This window comes from Sarcophilus harrisii, chromosome 1 (assembly GCF_902635505.1).
Source record: "Sarcophilus harrisii chromosome 1, mSarHar1.11, whole genome shotgun sequence".
NCBI classification, from domain to species: domain Eukaryota; kingdom Metazoa; phylum Chordata; class Mammalia; order Dasyuromorphia; family Dasyuridae; genus Sarcophilus; species Sarcophilus harrisii.
Window position 1 is genome coordinate 279,679,295 of NC_045426.1, and position 21,531 is coordinate 279,700,825.

The 21,531-nt window shown below is 34.5% G+C and overlaps 1 protein-coding gene across 1 annotated transcript in view; it reads right to left on the reverse strand.

Moving 5' to 3' along the window:
- The window catches only part of PTGR1 (prostaglandin reductase 1), a 30,311-nt gene that overhangs the window by 8,513 nt on the left and 267 nt on the right, over window positions 1-21,531 (reverse strand). Inside the window, exons 2-7 of the mRNA XM_031943172.1 lie at window positions 18,074-18,189; window positions 13,883-13,928; window positions 8,952-9,011; window positions 5,954-6,121; window positions 2,166-2,283; window positions 1,488-1,643 (exon numbers count right to left, since the gene is read on the reverse strand). Of these exons, the coding sequence (XP_031799032.1) occupies window positions 1,488-1,643; window positions 2,166-2,283; window positions 5,954-6,121; window positions 8,952-9,011; window positions 13,883-13,928; window positions 18,074-18,179 (654 nt within the window). The 5' untranslated portion in view covers window positions 18,180-18,189. The remainder of the gene's footprint in view (window positions 1-1,487; window positions 1,644-2,165; window positions 2,284-5,953; window positions 6,122-8,951; window positions 9,012-13,882; window positions 13,929-18,073; window positions 18,190-21,531) is intronic.

Genomic DNA, 21,531 nt, shown 5'->3' on the forward strand with positions numbered 1-21,531 from the left:
CTTCCCTATTAATTGTAAGCCCCTTGAAGGCAAGAATTTTTTTCCTCTCTCTTTATAACCTCAGTGTTTAGCATAGGGTCTAGCATATAGCAGGTGCTTAAAGAATGATTCCTGATTTGATAACTCAAACTAAGAGGCACAGCTAACACATTTACAGAAGGAGTCAGGATCTCAGAAGTTCTTGAGAGGTTAGAATGATGATCCAAATCTAATGACATGAAATCTAATAAAGATAAGTGTGTGTGTGTGTGTGTGTGTGTGTGTGTGTGTATAAATATATACTGGTGAGGTATTAAATGTTAAGTGACTTGGCCAGGATCATACAGCTAGGAAGTATTAAGTATCTGAAGCTGTATTTGATCTTAGGAACCTTGACTCCAGGGCTGGTGCTCTATTCACTGTGCTATCTAGTTACCCCTTGATAAATGTATTTTTGAGGACAAAAAATCTGCAAATTTTAGTAATTCAAGCTCAATAGTTATCAATAGCATGGTATGGAAGCAAAAACAAAAAAACAAAAAGCCAATTCCTTCCTAGGCTGTATTGATAGTTATATATCATGTCCAGAATGAGAGAGCTGATAGCATTTTACACTCTGTCTTGGTCAGATTATATTTGAGCACCTGTTGAAATACCTAGGAATGTTTGACTTACCTATTTGAAGAGTAAGAGTGAGTATTTAGATATCTGAAGGGCAGTTCCAGGGGTAGCTAGGAGCGATAGTGAATAGTGCGCCAGGGCTGAAGCTAAATGGAGATTGGATGATCAGGGATGTTGTAAAGCAGATTCCTTTTTAAAGCTAGATGACCTAGACTAGACTAGAAGGCCTCTGAGGTTTCTTTCAACTTTGAGATTCTGTGATTCTCTGAATATAATTATAAAGATACATTACATTCACTGAAATAACTATATGTAAACCCTCAGAAGTACATCTGTTTCTTGAAGAGCTCACTTATGTTCAGTTTTATAAGTGATCCCTGTGATCCTTTAAGTGAATCTTACATGTGTTAGGGCTGAGAGGCTTCCATAGTGGAAACGGAGACCTCCCATGATAGGGAATGAAGCAGGGCTGAGGCTTGAGGTTTCTTACTCATAGCAGGACTAGAACTCTTCAGGTACATCAGGAGTTACCTATCTTCTGTTTTTCTGAAATAACTGCAGAATTCCCCCCAGCCTCCCCTCCAATATCAAGTTAGTTTATAAAATACTTTTTTACTTCAAGGCAAATCAAAGCCACTAGGTCCCTGAGAATGGATTTGAATTTCTATAAGCAGTCTAATCCTCTATCTCTATTAATTATAGGAGAAATCTTCATTCCTTTATCCCACACATGGAAACAAACCTAATGAAACTTTATAAAACCCTCATACAAATCTTCTATGATTTTCTTTTTCTCCACATATGAAGACCCAGAAAGTGTCTGCTCAGGCACAATACTTTGTTATTATGGGGTAAGAGCCTCTTTGGTGAAAATAATTTGGACTTACATTGTCAAAATAGCAATCATAGCCATCTGGAGAAGCTTTCTTCAGTGTTTCTTCTAAAGATTCTACTGTCTTATAGTTAAAGGCAACATCAAAGCCAAGTTTTTTAAGGTTTGCAACCTTTTCATCTGAACCAGCAGAGCCAACCACTTTGCAGCCCTAAAAAAAAAAAAAAAAAAAAAAAAAAAAAAAAAAAAAAAAAAAAAAAAGGAAAAAATAACTTAGTGATTTTTAAAAGACTCAAAGATGGGTTATAACTGAATCCTATCTAGTCACAGAAGAACTTCATGTCATTAAATAGTAACTCCCTTTCTTTGGAAGAAAGAGGCTTTAGGAATTTTAAGTATCATAGACTTGTCATCCAATCAGGCTTCACAAGATTGTAAAGGCACCTATTGGGCACACACACACAAAGGCTAAGGGTTTTTGAGTTAGAGAAACACAATTTCTGATTTGAACCTGTGTGTTGATTTCTCAAATACCAACATAACAATTTATTTTGAAAGGATTCATTTCTGTTTCTCCAAACCATATTTTGGCATGCTAAAAGACCTCTTCTACTTGAAGTGAGTGAATTTCTCAACTGGAAGGGATCATACAGATAATTGTATCCAATCCTTTTATTTTATAGATGAGGTAAATGAGGTCCTGTTATATAAAGTAATTGGTACCATCACTTACTTTGATTTTAGCAATCTGTCCCACTACTGAACCCACTGCTCCGGATGCTGCATTGACAATCACAGTTTCTCCCTCCTTCAGATCACAGATGTGTAGGAGGCCAAAGTAGGCTGTTAAGCTAAGGAGAGGCAAGCAAACATCTTGTCAACTGCAAACTGTGGACTTTACTAACCAAATAAAGCAATAGCAGATCTTCATTTGAGTTCATTGAAGGGTGGGATGGCTGGGAAGAAGAGAAGGTGAAGAAAAAAGGGAATCAGTCAGAGGCAAAGCAATCTTCATTTATTATTCCCTCAAGCTACCAATCTTTTAATGCAGTCTAATGTATTCCTCTAATGAAGTTCTTTATGATTCCTAGGATGATGAGTGTTTTTTTTTTCTTTAAGAAACAAGTTCGGCAAGAAATGACCAGCAGGATGATTCCAGAAAGGCCTGGAAATACTCAAGTAAACTGATGCTAAGTGAAATGAGCAGGACGGGGAAATCACTATATACTTCAACAACAGTACTATATGATGATTAATTCTGATGGATGTGGCCATCTTCAACAATGAGATGAACCAAATCAATTCCCATAGAGCCGTAATGAACTGAACCAGCTACACCCAGCAAAAGAACTCTGGGAGATGACTATGAACCATTACATAGAATTCCCAATCCCTATATTTTTGTCCGCCTGCATTTTTGATTTCCTTCACAGGCTAATTGTATACTATGTCAAAGTCTGATTCTTTCTGTACAGCAAAATAACTGTTAAGACATATATACTTATATTGTATTTAATTTATACTTTAACATATTTAACATATATTGGTTAACCTACCATTGGGGGGAGAAAATGGGGGGAACAAGGGGAAAAAGTGGAACAAAAAGTTTGGCAATTGTCAATGCTGTAAAATTACCCATGCATATAACTTGTAAATAAAAAGCTATTAAAAAAAAGAAACAAGTATGCATTTAAATCTTAGAGTACCATAGTTTAGAAGTTATTATTAAATCACTTAGTGATTTAAAAAAATATAGTGATTAAAAAAAATAAAAGCACACACACACACACAAATCTCAGTATTTCTCAGTAATGTCATTAATATCTTAAATACCAACTGCAACATGCTTTGATGGATTCCCAGAGATCATCCTGGGATCTTAATTTCAGTTTCTGTTTTTCACTAGAGTTTTTGAATATCATTAAAATAAAATTATTTACATTAACAGTTGGAATCCTCTTCATAACAAAGAGTTTTCAAGTTCAATGTTCCACTTATTTACTTCTAGAACATAAAGAAAAAGGGAAAAGGAAAAAAAAAATCTACTGTTAAAATATAAACAGTTTTTTGCCTGACTTGTACAAGTTCAAAATTGCAATCCCTTGCAAGGTCTTCCAGGCTCTTGAATAAGGGGATTTGTATGATCACCTAAAAGCTCAAGTCCTAATCAATTGTCCTAATAATATATACTATTAATAATAACCCTAACCCCTTTTCCAGGGGATTAGACTTGTTCTACTCTCCTTTCATTATCCCTTCCTTCCAATTAAGACTAAAAGATGGAAATTTCAAAGAGGCAAGTTTAGATTTTGATTGACTTGCTAATAATCAGAGCTGTCCAGTAGTAATGAATTGACTTCGTTTGCAGCTATGATGTTGCCTCACCAGAGAGCTTTAAACAATGCTAGGTATCTTACTTGTAACTCTGAAGTTCTTTCCAACACTGAGATACTGTCATTCCATAATTTCTAACTAGATCTAAAATGAGGTTTAAGAGATTCTTTGAGAGAAAAAAAGTAGCTTGTTTTCTCATTACTTTTCTAGAACTTTTTGCAGTTAGGTAGTACATTGCATAGATCAATAGACTTGGAGATGTGAGTTTAAATCCTACTTCAGACAAATACTTGGCTGTATGATCCTGGGGAAGTCACTTAACCTCTCTAGATCTCAGTTTTTTTCTGCAAGATGGGGATAATAATAGCAGCTTTTTCACAGGATTATTGTGATGATCAAATGAGAGTATATATGTAAAGCACTTTGCAAATCTTAAAGGGCTATTAAAGAGTTATTATTATTTACTTTCTCTGATAATTTATTTTCACATGAATTCATACATGTTTCTTATCTTTGAATTACAAACCTCAGAGAGTCTTCTGATAATTTGAAGTTCCCAGTTTCTCCATCACATCTGTTATTGTGATCACATTTAAGCCTTCTTTGCCCAGCCCACTCCCTATTTTCCCCTCTTTTGGTTTCAGATTTCTATATTTATGAATTTATAGCCTGATTTGACTGCTTAGAATCCAACTTTCTATGTATAACATCTTAGTTATGGAAATAATTGCATCATGTAATTGCATTTCACCTTGTAACTTTTCTCAGTTTATTAATATTATATAGAAAGACAACTAATTTCAACCAGTTGGGTCACCTTCAAAACACAAACCAATGAATTAGTCTTTTTAATATATATTTTTTTGATGATGGTGGAGATGCCCAGCAGAGTGTGTGGGTATAAGAGGAGGGAAAGTTCCCAGGGATCTTGGTGAAGATGTTTTATAGGTCAAGGAAAGGGAACATTTTAGAGGGAAGAAGGAAATGATTGTTGTCTTAGTACTATGGTATCATCCAAGATAGTTTGTGAGAATCTTATGAGATGTAATACCACTAATTGTTTTTTAAAGTAGAAATTAGATGAAGCAGCCACTTAGGAAGGCTATGCACTTGAGCCATGAAAAGTAGAAAGACATAAACTTGAAAAACAACTCCAATGTAATTCCCTTTCTGCTCCCTCCCCTCACCCCACACTCATAGCTGCTTATAGGAAGCCTGTAATCAGGATTGCTGTTCCCAAACTGATCCTTATACAATGGCTACAGAGCTAATTGTATTAGAAAGAGGGAGAGCAACAGAGCCAACTGAGAGCTTTCCTTGACACAGCCATATGATTCTGGAAACCCTTGCTACCTATGTGGCCTTCTCTTTGTGTCTATATTTGTGTTGCTTTATATTGGATATGTCCTTGGTAAAATCTTTGGTGCTGTAACCTGTCTGAGGCACAACACTGTGATGACTGCATATTTAAAATCAGCCGGAGTCAGGAATTCAGGTTAGGGGAAAATGGTCGCTCTTTATTCTTAGTGGAGGTGAAGAAGGATCGAAGGTGAAGGGGGATCGGAGGTAAAGGGGGGTCGCAATAGCAATGTGAGCAATGTGACAAGAAATCAGCCACCAGTCTCTTTCCCCTTCTCTCTCCACCCCTCTCCTCCACCAACCAAAAATTGTCATTTCCTATACAACACATCAGGACTTGCACAAAGAGTAGGCGGGGGCCATTCTTTCTCCAAGCATATATTAATAGAGTATGGTCCAATTACTATTTAGCCTCATGTGCTTGGGACCTCAATGCATCAACTCGAGCTTCAGCCCATTACACAACACCCACAAAATCTTGATTAATAATGATTGCCACTAAGATAGTTAACAGGTACACCCTTGTTTATGTCTTCCATGCCCTTTCTTATTCTCTCAGTTGTGTCCAGCTGGAGGTCAGAGGATCCTTAGGACCATGATACTATTATCCCTTCATCCCATTCTCTCCTCCTCTCCTAAATCCCTTTGCCATTTCTGGGTAACATAAGCCTAAGGCTTATTTTCTCTCGGCTTTCTTTTTGCTTTGTTGGGTGCAAAATTCTTTCCCTTCATATAAGTTTTACATATTTAAGAAACATATTTTCCCAGATTAAAACTGTAGGAGAGTGCAATTTTACTGTGTTAATCAAATAAATATGTATGACTCACCCTGTCATGCCGATGGTCCCCAGAGCCAAAGATATAGGTAATGTGTCTGGCCACCCAGCAGGCAATGTCTCTAGGTTTTCTCCGTTAGAAATGGAGTGGGTTATCCATCCTGAATTAGCCACCACAATGCTACCTACTGGAAAGGCTGAATTCTTACTTTCCACAACTCTGAAAGAAAAAGAACTCAAACTAGTGAAACACAAAATTCTCCTCTCTTTTTCTTTCTTTCTTTTTTTAATGCAAAGTATAATTTTATTTTCCTTTTCTTATACTATTTTATTTTTCCAGTTATATGTAAAGATAATTTTCAACATTGATTTTTATAAGATTGTGAGTTCCAGATCTGGGTGGTAGGGGCAATCATGAGCCAGAGAGATAAGAAAAAGTCTCTCTTTGGGGTCAGGCTCTTCAAAGACTGAACCTTGTGGGAAAGCCTCTCCTCTTCAAGCCATAATTGAAGGGCAAAATGAAAGTGCTGCTTTTTGGTATGTTTATTGAAATTTAGAGATAAGAAAATGAGCAAAAAACAAGTCTGTCGTGGAGACAAAGATCAATTGAGACTTGGGTGGGGGAAGCTATTGGAAGTGCTCAAAGAATTATCTTAAAATGCATCTAGTTCATCTTTGTTATTTTAGAGATTGGAAATTTGAAGCACAGAAATATTAGGTGATCTAGTGTTCACATTGTGAATTTAGAGCAGCAGAGCTGTTATTCTCTCTTCTGAGCTCTAACCGTGCATGATACACTACTTATTAGACATTTTGAAATGGATAACCTGTGGACATGTCAAACTCAGCGAATCCAAAATGGAAGGTACCATTTCTCTCCTCTCTTCACACCCAGTTTACTTCCTCTTCTGAAACTCCCTATAATTGTTGAGAGTATTCTGCAAGCTAGGTAGCCCAGTGGATAGAGTGCTTAGTCTGTAGTCAGAAAGACCTGAGTTTAAATTCAGCCTTAGACATTTAGTAATAGTATAATCCTGATTGAGTCACTTTATCTCTATCTGTCTCAGTTTCCTCAATTGTAAAAGGAATAATCATAACACCCACCTCTCAGGGCTATGGTAAAGATTAAACAAGATCATAATTCAAAAATAACTTCATTCAGTGTCTGGCATATAGTAGGTGTTTAATAAATACTTGTGTCCTTTTCTTTCCTTCCCACCCTTCCGAACTCTAACATCTTTCCAGCAACTCATGTTTGTAATCTTGATGTTTGGCACAATCCCTCTTGGCACAATCAGATGCCAAATCATCTTTTTATCTTCATAGTATCTCTTGCTTGTGTCTTCTTTCTGTTCACACAACCACAACCCTAACTCGAAAGGTAATAACCTTTTATTGGCAAAAGTGTTTCACCTCCTTTCTCATCTCTCTCCTTTCTGATAACCCCAAAGTGATTTTCCAAAAACAAGGGTCTGACCATGTCATCCCCCTACTCACTGGAGTTTTCCAGAGATTCTATTTCCATTGGGATCCAAGAAAAAAATTGGTTGGTATTTTCATTTCTTCACGAACTGGGTCCTTTAGTGTTTTTGGGTTTTTTTTTTTTTTTAATACTTTTTTACCTTCCATGTGCTCCAAATTTCAGTCCTACTATCCTATAGGCACTGTTCCTTTCATATAATGCTCTTTATCTAGATCTTTGGACTGATTATCTACCAGGCTTAGGATGAACTTTTTCCTTATCTCTACATCTTAGAATCCCCAAAGGATGCTTTATAACTTTCTTAAAGGAAACTTTAAGACTTAGTTGAAGCCACCTTCTATATGAAGTCTTTTCTGATCTCCCCACCTATTTCTACCAGATAAATAATGCAGTGAATAAAGTGAAGGATCTATATATAGGAAGGTCTGAGTTAATATCCTGCTTTAGTTATTGTCTGACTATGAGAAAGTCTCTTAATCTTTGTTAACTCAGTTTCCCAATTGTAAAATGAAGATAATAATGGCAACTTATTACTCCCCCCAAGGATTGCTATGCAAATTAAATGAAATAATATTTGTAAAGCCTTTGTCTTAAGGAGGCAATCAGGTATATGGCAACTCATTACTCCCCCCAAGGATTGCTATGCAAATTAAATGAAATAATATTTGTAAAGCCTTTGTCTTAAGGAGGCAATCAGGTATATGTGACTTGCCCAGGGTCACAGAACTAATAAATGTCTGAGGTCATATTTAAACTCAGGTCCTCCTGACTCCAGGGCCAGTACTCTAAAAACAGTGCCACCCAGCTGGTTCTGCAAAGCACTTTGCAATCCTTAAAGCACTATTATTATTATTAATTATCCCAGAACTGCCTTTTATTAATTTTACACATTCTTTATATACTTATATACATATAGATTCTCTCATTAGAATATAAGCTTTTTGAGACAATTTCATTTTGCCTTGTATCTACAGCATTTTAGCACGATGCCTTGTACATAGAAGATGCTTTAAAATACTTATTGATTTTGATTCTAAAGAGCCAAACAATATAACCTACTCCAATTAATCTAATACTTTATCATTTAAACCAAATGGGGTAGAGAGATATGTGTGTACATGTAGATATAGATATAAATAAATAATCTATATAGTTCTCTTTATTATATATACACGTGTATGTGAATAGAACATATATACAAATTGGAAAAAATCCTTAATAAATAAATTCAAACTTAGATCGTTTTTATATTAATTATAAGAATTTAGTAGGAATGTCAACAAACATAGGAATAATGGTAAATTAAACCTAGAAAGGAAAGGGGGAAATTCTACATTTCTTGATTTATGAGAGAAGTTGGAGAGTTTTTCATGTATTTCGAATAATTGACAAGAGAGAGAACTCAGCAAGCAAAGGTACTTGTGTTTCTATGGCGTGTGTGTGGAGGATTGCAACAAAGAGAATGTTTCAGTAAGACTCTAAGTTCAGAGACACAGAACTGAGGTGAGACAAAAAAGCCCCCACTTTTTTTAAAGAGCACATAGATAAACCAAATGTGGTCAAATACCTGGCAACTTGGCTTCCCATCATTTTATCACCTTCCTTCAAACTTTTCTTCACAGCAACTCTGAAAAATAAGAACATCAATAGTGATACATTAAAAAAATAATAGCCACACATATATTGTATCTAGGATATACATATTTAACATATATAGGACTGCTTGCCATCTAGGGGAGGGGGTGGAAGGAGAGAGGGGAAAAATCGGAACAGAAGTGAGTGCAAGGGATAATGTTGTAAAAAAATTACCCTGGCATGAGTTCTGTAAATAAAAAGTTATTATAATAAAAAAATAGCCCCCTATTTTCAAAATATGTGCAAACATAGTCCTCAACATTCACCCCTGCAAATTTCTCTCCCTCTCCTCTTTCAGAAAGCAAGCAATCCAAGATGTATTAAACATGTGCAATTCCTCCATACATACTTCCATATATATCATGCTGCACAAAAAAAGCCAGATCAAAAAGGGAAAAAATGAGAAAGAAATTAAAGACAATCACACAACAACAAACAGGTGAAAACACCCTGTTGTGATCCACATTCAGTCCCCATTGTTCTCCCCATATGGCTCTCTGCAAGTAATACATTTTTTAATGTATACTGGATTAACTAGACTATTTTATCTTGGGTTTAAAGTAATAATGATAAGTTCATTTATAATGAATTTGTGGTTATTTTAGAAAATCTGGAAAGAAGAAATCTATACCTGTCACTTTGAACTGGTTATGAAAAACTACTCAGGTAATGTCAATATGATAGTGAAATGACATAAATGTGTTTGTTGTGCCTATGACAAAGAACTGGTTTGTTAAATATCTCCACTCCTCCCAAGTAAACAATGAGTTATGTATCATTTATACTCATAAATGAGTTTCTAACAATATTCTTCAACCTGTAGCCTATAGTTGAATGTAGTGGTATGCTATTATAATTGCTGTTACAGGGGGGAAACAGAGGCTGGAGAAGTGTGGGAGATCAGGAGCTCTGAGTTGCAGCAGGGCTTAAGCTAACCAGGTATTCCAAGTGTTAGCGAGGTTAGGTTGTAGATGACATTTTAGCTTGGGTGAGATAGAAAAACCCAATCTCCTGAGACCTTTCTCTCTTCCTCTGAGATTGGGTTTCTCTACCTGTATATATATATATATATGCATATACACATAACAAACATATGCATATCTACGCATCACAAACACATAAAATAAACGCATAGCATGGACATATTTATAAAACACAACATATCTAAATGTCTATGTGTGTATATATACATTTATGTATATAAATTATGCATATATAATATGTGAATAATATAATACACACATATATAAATGTATATTTATGTATATATTTTATATATCAATACTTTTGTTTCATAAAGATCATCCTTCTGTTCAAGGAGCTCCACTGACTTGCTGTTACTCATAGGATATAATATATCCTCTTTTACTTGTCATTATTTGTTATAAATGACATTAATTGTCATTTAAAGCTCTTTATAACCTGGGCCCTCCAACTTATCTAGACTTTTTACATTTAATTACTTCAGATTCTCCACATTCCAATAATGTTTAGTTTTCAAATATGGCATTCCATCCTCTAGAACACTGTGAGCTGAATTCAAATTTGAATTCAGACACTTTCTTAATTATATGACTCTGAGCAAGTCCTTTCATTTCTGCTTTAGTTTCCCTATCTATGTCATTGTTGTTCAGTTCTTTCTGTCCCTTTGTGATCCCTTTTGGGTGTTCTTAGTAAAAATACTAGAGTGGCTTGCCATTTCCTTTTCCAGATCATTACAAAGATGAGGAAACTGAGACAAACTGGATTAATTGACTTGTCCAGAGTCACTCAACTACTAAGTGCCTGAAGCCATATTTGAACTGAAGTTTTCTAGACTCCAGGCTCAATGCTTTATTCCTTTTCTTCATCTCTAAAATAGTAAGGTTGTATTGTTTGTTTTTGCTCTAGTAGCAGGGGAATAGATTCCTAAAGTAATTTTTAGTCCAAGGGATTTGAGAACATAAATGTTTCTTTTTTTTTTTTTTTTTTAAATTTAATAGCCTTTTATTTACAGGATATATACATGGGTAACTTTACAGCATTAACAATTGCCAAACCTCTTGTTCCAATTTTTCACCTCTTACTCCCCCCACCCCCTCCCCTAAATGGCAGGATGACCAGTAGATGTTAAATATATTAAAATATAACTTAGATACACAATAAGTATACATGACCAAAACATTATTTTGCTGTACAAAAAGAATCAGACTCTGAATTATTGTACAACATAAATGTTTCTAATAAAGTATTACTACAGTTAATTTTAGATTATGTGAAAAGTCTTCCACAATCTAAGATAAATTGTCAGTGTCTCCTTTCTTCTAATTCTTCCTGATACTAAAATCTTTTACTAGAGTGATTTGAATTTTCCCACTTCTCTTTTCTTTTTTGGTAGAGATTCAGCTGGGCAAAACATGGACTTGCAGAATGGTAAACTTTATCTGAGACTTGAAAGTACCTTTCTTTACTAACTAAGAATATGCCCATTGTCCTTGTAGGAAGGATGAAGACAACGATTGGTTGAATCTTTGGAACTTTGATTGCTTCAGAATGATTATCTGGTTAAGATCAACCCCTTGGTGCTTTTAAAGGACAAGTTTTAGTGACTGGGACTGTTACCATGATCATTTGATTGGATGAGATTCTTGGGAAGATGAATACATTATTTTCATAATGACTGTTGTTCTATGCTAGCCTGTACAGAATGTCCCACAGATCTTTATTTGAAGTAGTTAGGTGCATAGTATTCCCCTCATATATTTGTTAGTTGTGAGATCGAATCATTTAACCTCATTTTCCTCAACTGTATAACAGGGGTTCTAATAGCATCTGCCTCTCAGAGTTGCTGTGAGAATCAAATATGATAATATTTGTGAAGGGCTTTGCCAACTTTAAAGCATTATAGAAATGATATGTATTTATTTATTCACTGATCCATTTATTTATTCATGTAAGTATATATGTGTGTATGTATGTATGTATATATGTATCTATCACTTGTACCTTTCTTTCTTAATACAGGTGGAGAGGTAGGAGAGGATTTCTCCCTCTTCTTCCCTTACTAGGGATCACTAAATTTGTTTTTCAGCAGAAACTCATTGCAAGCTGCATGTTCCTGATGGCAAAGCTTGAAAAGGCTTCCTGATACCTTCTGACTCCGTTTTTATCTTCAGAATATAGTTCAAAGACTGGAAAATGGAGCTAATTTTTTTCTATTCCCAAAGATGGAAGCAATTTGGGTGATGGTAGAATATCAAGAATTCTTGCACAAATGCCTAACATAAGGTAGCTTGTGCTTGCATTCTGGGTCTGAGAGGGGAGAATATGGACCATGTTTCTGAACTCCTATGATGGGAATGATGAGGAGTTGGGGAATTTTGATTTGCTAGGAGGCCTTCAAGTAAAGGCCAATTTCTTAGGCAGAGCTACTTTTGGAGATTGCCTCATCTCCTTCCCTCACTCTTTTCAGAAAGCCGTGATATGGCAGCAGAGGGGAGAACAGGGAAGGGGAGGAGATCTGTATTTTGTTCCTTGTTATTACTGTAAGTGATTCATATACTTCAGTAGCTCTAATGTGAGTCTATCTTCCTGGGGAGAGTCCAAACAATGGGGTAGCACTATAAGTCGTAGGAGGGACTTTGTAGGAAGTGGCATTCACAAAAGAAGGAAGAGAATTGTGCTGATTATTTATGAACTATTGTGGATATTTTATGCTTCCCGTGTTTGATTATAGGCTCTTGGGTGCACTTTTTTCATATGCTTCATTCTCTATTGCAGCTATTCTCAAAGTATGGTTTAGTGACCTCTGGGTGTCTCTGAAGTTAAAACTATTTTCATAATAATAATAAGATGTTTAATTTCTAATATGGCAATATATATTCCATATAAACAAAAAACGGTAATTTTTGAGTCTTGAAACCAAACAGTTCTATGGAATTAAATAAAGGCTGCCTTTTATCATATCATGTTATGTCATATTATATCATACTTCACCAATTTGTATATATGTATAAAATATGTGTTAAGGACTATGCTTAAGTGAATGGGCAGGTCAATTCTCCAAGAGCCTCCACAGCTGTGAATCATAACATTTAAAGGAGTTGCAAAGCAGCTTTTACTGACACAGGTGTTGCTTGTGACTGGGAATGAAATGAATTAGAGGCAGAGGGAAGAGGAGAGAGGTCAGGAAACTCAACTGCCTCTCAGTGGAGAGGTCAGAGAACAGCAACTGCCTCTAATTTGAAGAGATCCATTCTACAGGTCTGAGTTAGACCTCAGCAGCCACCTTCAGGTGGCTCCTGTATCCCAACAAATATGTATGCGTGTATGTATCTTTTTTGTGTTGAGTGCTTGTTAAGAAACTAGGGACATAGTTATCCATATTTGTGGAAACCTACACATCATCTGGGGTAAGTAGGTATCATCATGGATAGAGAACTAGGTCTAGAGTCAGGAATATCAGAGTTCAAATCTCAGATACTTACTAGATATGTGACTCTGGGCAGGTCACTTAACCCTGTTTGCCTCAGTTTCCTCAACTGTGACATGAGAAGGAAATAGCAAACTATTTCAACCAATAAAACCCCAAATGGGATCAGGAAGAATCAGACGTGACTGAACCACACTAACAACATACATCAGCTGGACACAAATTATATTAAAATATTATCCTAAATAGTTAATATTTGAGCGGGATATCTTATGCTGAGGAAAATGACATTTTGAGATAATCCCCAAGAACAAACCTAATCCATATGAAATTAGAGCTTTGAGCACTCTGAGTCATAGGTAATAATGGAAAAAGCAAACAGACTATTATGGAAACCTTTTTTTATGCCAACAGTCATTTTAAATAATCTTATATTTAAAAAAGAATAATACCTCATGTAGGGGTCAAGGCTGAGGAACAAAGCTTCAAGCAAGACCTCTGCAAAACAAAATTTCAGAACTTATTAACTTAAGAACAAAATAACTTTTTAAACAGAATGCTTAACAACAGGTATTGTTCATCTATTTGTATATCCTGGCCCTCTTTTGTTATCTGGTAAAACTCATAAACATTTTCTCAGAATATTTTTTAAGTGCATGAAATAAAACACAAAATTGCAAAGAAATTAACTCTACTGAAATACATTTATAAAAAAAATTTTATTTTTGTTTTTAAAGTTCACAAACACAGCTATAAACTCCTGACTTAGATGATTAAATACACATGTTCATTGGTTATTGCAGTAGCCTATCACTAGAGGGTTCAGTAATGAAACATAGATATGAATCTTAACCAAAACAGATAAAAGCAATTTTACAAAAAGGTAAAATAGATAACTTTGATTACATGAAACTGAAAAACTTTTACACAAAAACATTAATGTGTATAAGATAAGAATGAAAATGGTCTAATGGGGAAAAAAAAACTTTGTATCAAATTTCTCTAATAAGAATCTGGTATTCTTGAAATATAAATGATTTATATAAATGTGACTGATAGCCATTCCTCAATAAATAAATGATCAAAAAATATAAATAATTCTCAAAAAAAGAATTGCAAAGTGTCATAACCACATGAAAGAACATTCTACATCACTAATAAGAGAAATACAAATCAAAAAACAATTTTGAAGCTTCATTTCACACCCTAATAATTGGCAAAAATGACCAAAAATGACAATAATAAATCTTGGAGGATTATGGAATGATATGCATAATATATTTTTGGTAGAGCTATGAAAAAGTACAACCATTCTCAAAAGCAACTTGAAATTATGCAGTGATGAAAGTGATGAAATTGTTTATATTATTTCAACCATTACTGGGTTAATACTCAAAGAAAGTCATTGATAAGAAGACCATCTCCATGTGCTACAAAATATTTATATCAGGGGATAGCTAGTTGGTGTAGTGGATAGAGCACCAGCCCTGAACTCAGGAGGAACTGGGTTCAAATCTGATCTCAGACACTTAATACTTCCTAGCTATGTGATCCAGGGCATCTAACCTCCAATTGCCTCTGCAAAAAAAAATATTTATAGCAGCACTTTTTTGTTAGCCAAAAATTGGGGGTGGGGGGGAGTTAATTCCCATAAACTGGGGAATAGTTAAATTGTGATATTATTATATGAAGTATTATTGTACTATAAAATGATGCGTGTCAATACATTGTAGTATGGAAAGATCTATATGAACTGATACAGAGGGAAGTAAGAAGAGCCAAGAAAACACTAAACACAAAACTACAACAATGTAAATGGAAAGAACTACTATGCAGCAAAAAAATCAAAGTAAATATAACAAAATTACAAAGCTCAAATAGAACTCAAATGTAGAGATATGAAGGGACGTCCCTATCCCATGCTTTTGTGGAAGTGAGAGGTCTACAGTGTTACATGTTCTATGTGTCATTTTTTCAACGTATTAGTGTTGATTTTTTTTCCTCTTCAAAAAGTATTTGTTACATGGTTTTCTGGGAGGGGAAGGAATACTTAAGATAATTATGACAATGTAAGAAATAGAAGATGTTAATAAAAACTTACTGAAAAGAAAAAAGAACTGCATCGAGGGGCTATTTGGGAAAGTAATGTTTTTTCCTTCACAGGAAGTTTTCAAGAACACAACTTATTGGCAATGTTGTAGAGAAGATTCTTGTTTAGACTTATACAGGGATATAGTCTTTTAAAAAATTCAATAATATTTTATTTTTCCAATTTTATGTAAAGATAGTTACATTTCAGAGAACTGTAACTAACAATTCAGAACTCAAGAACATTTCAGAATTCAAGATTTGTGATGCCAAATTCCCTCTTGACTTATCTAGTAACCTTCTCCAGACAAACCCATGTACCTTTCCTGGTGGAAATGGTATTAAGAGTTTTCCTATCACAAATTAGGCTCTTGCCTTGGAAGAAAGTGAATTGATCTAGACAGTTATTATAATAGTAATCTGGAGCTATCATGAAGGAGAAGCAAAAAAGGAAAAGGAAAAAAAAGCCATCTAAAGTCTGGATGAAGAATCAGGAAGAAAAGTGCAGAAATAATGTATACCTGGAGCTATCTATAATCATGCTCGATTGTATCATTGATTTTCACCATGAAGGATATGCTAGAATATGTATATGATATGCCATATGCAATGGAAATTTTTTTTAAGCAGGGGTTTCCCAATATTTCTGAATAACAATACTTATCATTTTACAGTACTTTACTGTGACAAAACACTTTCATATACATTATTTCCCTTATTATTCATGTAAACTCTATCAAGTAAGTAATGACAATACTAACTCCCATTTATAGAGTGATTTATGGTCTCAAAAGCAATTTCTTAACAATTCATTATCATTTCTCTTAAAACTAATGCTCATCTAAACCTCCTAATTTCTTTAGATCACAGGATTATAGATTTGGAACTGAGAGGGACAGCTTTAAAGAGGTCAAGTAGCCCAATCCCCATATTTTAAAGACAAGGAAACTGAGGTCTAGTGAGTTTAAAACAAATGACTTGCCCAAAATCACTTAAGCAGTAAGTTCAGGGATAGGATATGAAATCTAAGTCCCCTGATTCCCAAGTCACTGATCTTCAATTGGTCCTGAGGATATATCATCATCCTTCTAATCACTCAGTTTTGAAATTTCAGTGTTATCTCTTTCACTCTTCACTTTTCTTTCTCTTTCTCTTCTCTTTCCACTCCCCCCCACCCCAATCAACCGAATGTAAAGTTTTGTAAATTTTCTAAACATCTTGAAAATTTATCCCCTTCTCTTCATTCACAAAACCATTATCACAGTTCAGTTACCTGTCTATGTGTATATGTTTCTATATGTATGTATATGTACACACAAACATATATATATATATATATATATATATATATATATATATATACATAATGCCACTCTCTTATTTTCATTTTTTCCTTCTCTAATCCAGTTTCCACATAGTAACCAAATTGTTTTTGATAAAAAATTAACCACGTCAGTTGTCTGCTACCACTTTTTAATGGTACAACTTTATATCCTGGCATATAAATATTTTTACAAATGAGAAAAAAAGAGGTAAAAGAGGTTCAGTGACTGGTCCCAGTCGCTTAGAAAGGGTCAGAGTGAGGACTCCAACTCAAAACATATTCCTTGAGGAAAAGAATATTGATTGTTGTCTTTATCTTTTTTCCCTAGCGTCCACAAACTTTTTTCTTCTGTTTTGTTTTTTACAGAAGAGGCACCTAAATGAGGTTGATTTAATTGAACTAAATTGATTTTAAGTCCAACATTCTTTCCACTATAGCATGATATTAATATCTCAGTTTTATAGATGAAGAAATAAAAACATAGAGGTATTAGGTAACTTGACCAAGATCATAGAGCTAGTAAGTTATTAGAACTAGAACTTAAAATCTAAGTCTTTTTATTGCAAAATATTTGCTCTTTCATGTTGCCCTTCTCACCTGTTTTTCTTCTCAACTTTCCCAATTAGGTAGTAAACTTCTTAATAAAGGAGAAGGCTGCCATCATGAAGAAAAACAAAATAATGACATACTCTCTGGTGCCTTATTGATCGTCTTAGAAAAGTGCCAGTCTGATCATATAACATCTTTCCTTCTTTAAAAATGCCAATGGCTACCTATTAATTCCAAGATCAAACATAGAAAACCCTTTCCAATTTTCTTACCCCATGAGGCAAAGATTTTGGTTTCCTTGTTCTGTGAATAATATATTCCATGTCCTGAATCTGAGCATTTACACTATACTTGGAATTCTCTCCCTTCTCATCTCCGTCTCCTGACTTCTGGCTTCTTTGGCATCCTCCAAGTTTCAGATATAGTCCCTCTTTTACCAGAAGCCTTTTCTTGTCCTCCGCAATCTTAGTGCTTTCTCTCTGGGATTATTTCCAGTTTATCCTCTATATATCTTGTTTTTACATAGTTGTTTGCATGTTGTCTCCCCCTTAGACTGTTAGAGCTTCTTGCGAGAAGGGTTTGTTTTGTACCTTTCTTGTATACTTAGGACTATCCCTGAAACATAATAGATTCTTAATAAGTGCTAATTGGCTAAACTTTCCAGAAATTAAACATAACTTACCTCCATTTTTTAAGGCTGGTAACTCAACCTCCTTTAGTTCAAAGTCATTTCTGGTTGGTGGACCTTCAAAGTGCTTCTTCAATGTCCAGCACTTAGCATAAACCATCTTGAAGCTCCTGGAATGGAGATAGAAACATATCATTAAATATAAGCTAGCAATTAACTTCTCTTAGTTACTTACCCTTTATCAAAAGTCCAGTTCTCTCGTTTGTTTAGACATTTGATTGCTTTCCATACAAATATGTGTTTTGAGAGGATCATAACTCACACTGTGGCTATAAGAGAAGTTCCCACAAAATAGACTTGTGAGGAAATCCCCCTCTGGATTTAGCCTCAAAGGATTTGGATTTGAGTCCTTACTTTGCCATTTACTAGACAATGAAATGTGGGGGAAATTGTTCTATTTTTCTGGACTCTAGTTGCTTCCTCTCTAAAGTGAGAGGGGAAAATATGTAATTTAAAGGTCTTGTTCAATTTTCACATTCTAGAATTCCACTTTTTAATATGACTGGCCCTTTGGTTTGGTCTTTTCTACCTTAAATGGCCCATGTTCCAGCTAAATTACTTATTTGCTGATTCTTACACATATGCTTCCATCTTCTCCCATTTCTGTAGTGATCTTACTCTCTGATTCTGCCTCTTGAAACTCCTGTCTCTCTTCAAGACTTAACTAGACTGACATCATCTTTAAGATTCCTTTCCTGACTTCCCAACTTGTTACTTTCCTCATCGCTATGTATTTATTTGTGTATTTATTTTGCATAAATCTTTTGTTACTTATCTAGGATATAATGGACATCCTTATCTAGGATATAATGAACTATGTTTGTTACTATGTTTGCTATTATTTTGCAGCACTGAAGAAGCAACTGTGGCATGGCTCAGAGAATTGTAGATTTGGAGTCAGAGGATCTATGTTAGAATGCCAGTTTTGAGGCAGTGAGGTGGCACAGCAGATAGAGTACTGGTCCTGGAGTCAGGAGGTCCTGAGTTCAAATCTGACCTTGGACTACCTGGGTGATCCTGGGCAAGTCACTTAATACAAACTGCTTCAAAGAAAGAAAGAAAGAAAGAAAAGCTCAGCTCTATCACTGATTGAATATGTTATGTTGGGTAACTTTATTTTTCCAGAACTTAATTGTTTGAACATTGCCTGAAGATATTGCTTTGTGAGCATGAAGATACTGCTAATTTTTTTTTACTTCCTTATGTTCAATCAAATTAATATGGTCAAATTAATCTTGGCATACCATAACTCTCTCCCTTTAAGAAGAAACCCTGACTTCTGTGGAAAAATCATGTTATATCAATTAACCACAAGATGGCACTGTAAACCTTCAATTCATAACCAGTTTTTATTATTATTTCTTTTCCATAAATTCTAATGGTAAAAAAAAAAACAATCTTACATTCTTTATTTATTTTCTTGATTCATAGTATTTCTCCCATTTAAAACAAGAAAAATTCAGGCTTATTTCTTTTGTCTTCTTGGTTTATTTCCATTTTCCTTTTTAAAAAATGTAAAAAAAATACTCAAGAGAAATGAGAGTAGAAAATTATTTTACTTGAAACCATAAACTTCACTGTTCAGTTAAAAAAAACCCGCCACATATATTAACTTTAACAAGATCATAACAAATGTACCCTTTTCATTTTCATTTTTCTCCCTCTGAAATAGTAATTCCCTTGTGAATTTTCCTGATATTTTTCTTCTGTCATTTTAGAGGTAAGTGTAATCAGTTAGGTGTTTTGACTCTACCTTTTTTCTCTCTGACTGACTTCTCATAAATTTCTCTGCATTTCTTCATATTTTTTATATTGGTAATTTTTGTAGGACACAATTAAATTCTATTACCTGTAGATACTATAGCACTACATAGTGAGATGAGCACTGAATCTGGAATCAGATTTGGAATCAAATCTAGACTTTGCTGTTTATTACTTCTGTGACTGTAGGCAAATCATTTAGCCTAACTTCATTGGTCAATATATTGGTTTGTACTTTTTAACAGTAAAGTAGGGCTCTATAGTGGCAACTTAGTGGAAGTGATAGATTGGGAATCGGGAAATACTGAATTGAAATAATGCCTCAGACATTTACTAGCTGTGTGACCACAGACAAGTCATGTAATCAATATATGTCTCACCAGAATCCACTAATAACTATAGCACCTTCCTCTCAAGATTGTTTTGAAGATAAAATTAAATAGTATTTTATAAAGTACTTTTGTAAATTTTAAAGCATTATGTGAATATTAGCTATTAGGAATATTAACTAGTAGGAAGTTGAACTGATAACTAGTATCCTTCTCCATATAGTTTATATCAGTATGAAGTGAGGTCTAATAAAAAGTTTTAACAGCGAGTTCTGTACAATATACTATATCTGAATGTGTGTGTGTGTGTGTGTGTGTGTGTATGTGTATGTGTAGAAGAACAGGGTAACTTGGGTAATTGTGTTGCCACATGTTGTATTACCATGAGTTATTTACAATTTCATACTTCTGGACTAGTTTTTGATGTGTATCCTTATTGTATAGCTAAAATTCCACCTACTAAATGTGCTTTAGCACAAGGCATTATGAAAGCAAACTAACAAATAATTGATTTCAAAGAAGTGACCAAAAAAAAGCTTTTCAGAACACTAAAATTGAATTGTTACTATTACTAAAACTTTTCATTGTGCATGTCACTGCAATGTGCTTCTTTCTTCTTATTTGTCTCTCCAAGTGCAATCAGTGATTTTTTTTGTTTGTTTTAATAAAAATTATATTAGTTCAGAAACCAAACCAAAAAGTAGCAAATCAATTAGATAAAGGAATTCTCACAGTTCATTTATATTTCAAAGAAACTCACACATGAAAGAGGTCTTTCAATAACATTGAAAAAGTGCTGGTTTCTATTTTAGCCAAATTAATGTTCTTTTTCTTCAAAGATTCTTGGCCAATCATGGCAATGTGGTTAATACATGCAATCTCTTCTGTCTTTAAGTTTTCATGCCCCTGACAGATGTAAAAGGCTAATCTATACCTTCAAGAGAATTACAAACGACTTGACAATAGCCACTTATCTTGCTCACCTTTCATTTCATCTGTTTTTCTGCTAAGTCAGTGATTTAAGATATAAAGAGAAAATAATAAGAGAAGCTCAGAGCATCATGAATATTGGAACTGTCCTCAAAGGCTGTAAGAGCTGGGTTAAACACGTGCTAGCTCTGTATCTTTGGCTAAATTCCCTAACTTCTCATTGTCCTCAGACAACTTTTTAAGACAACTAGCTGTATAACAGTTGGCAAATTGAGTGACATTCCTCTAGGATGCCTATGCCAATTAAATACAAAATATGCAGTCAGAAATTAAATAACACAATCCTCTAGCATTTAACTAATTACAACAATGTTACAGGAACTAGCGACCTAAACTACAGTCTTCATCACAATTCTCTTATGCAGAAAAACC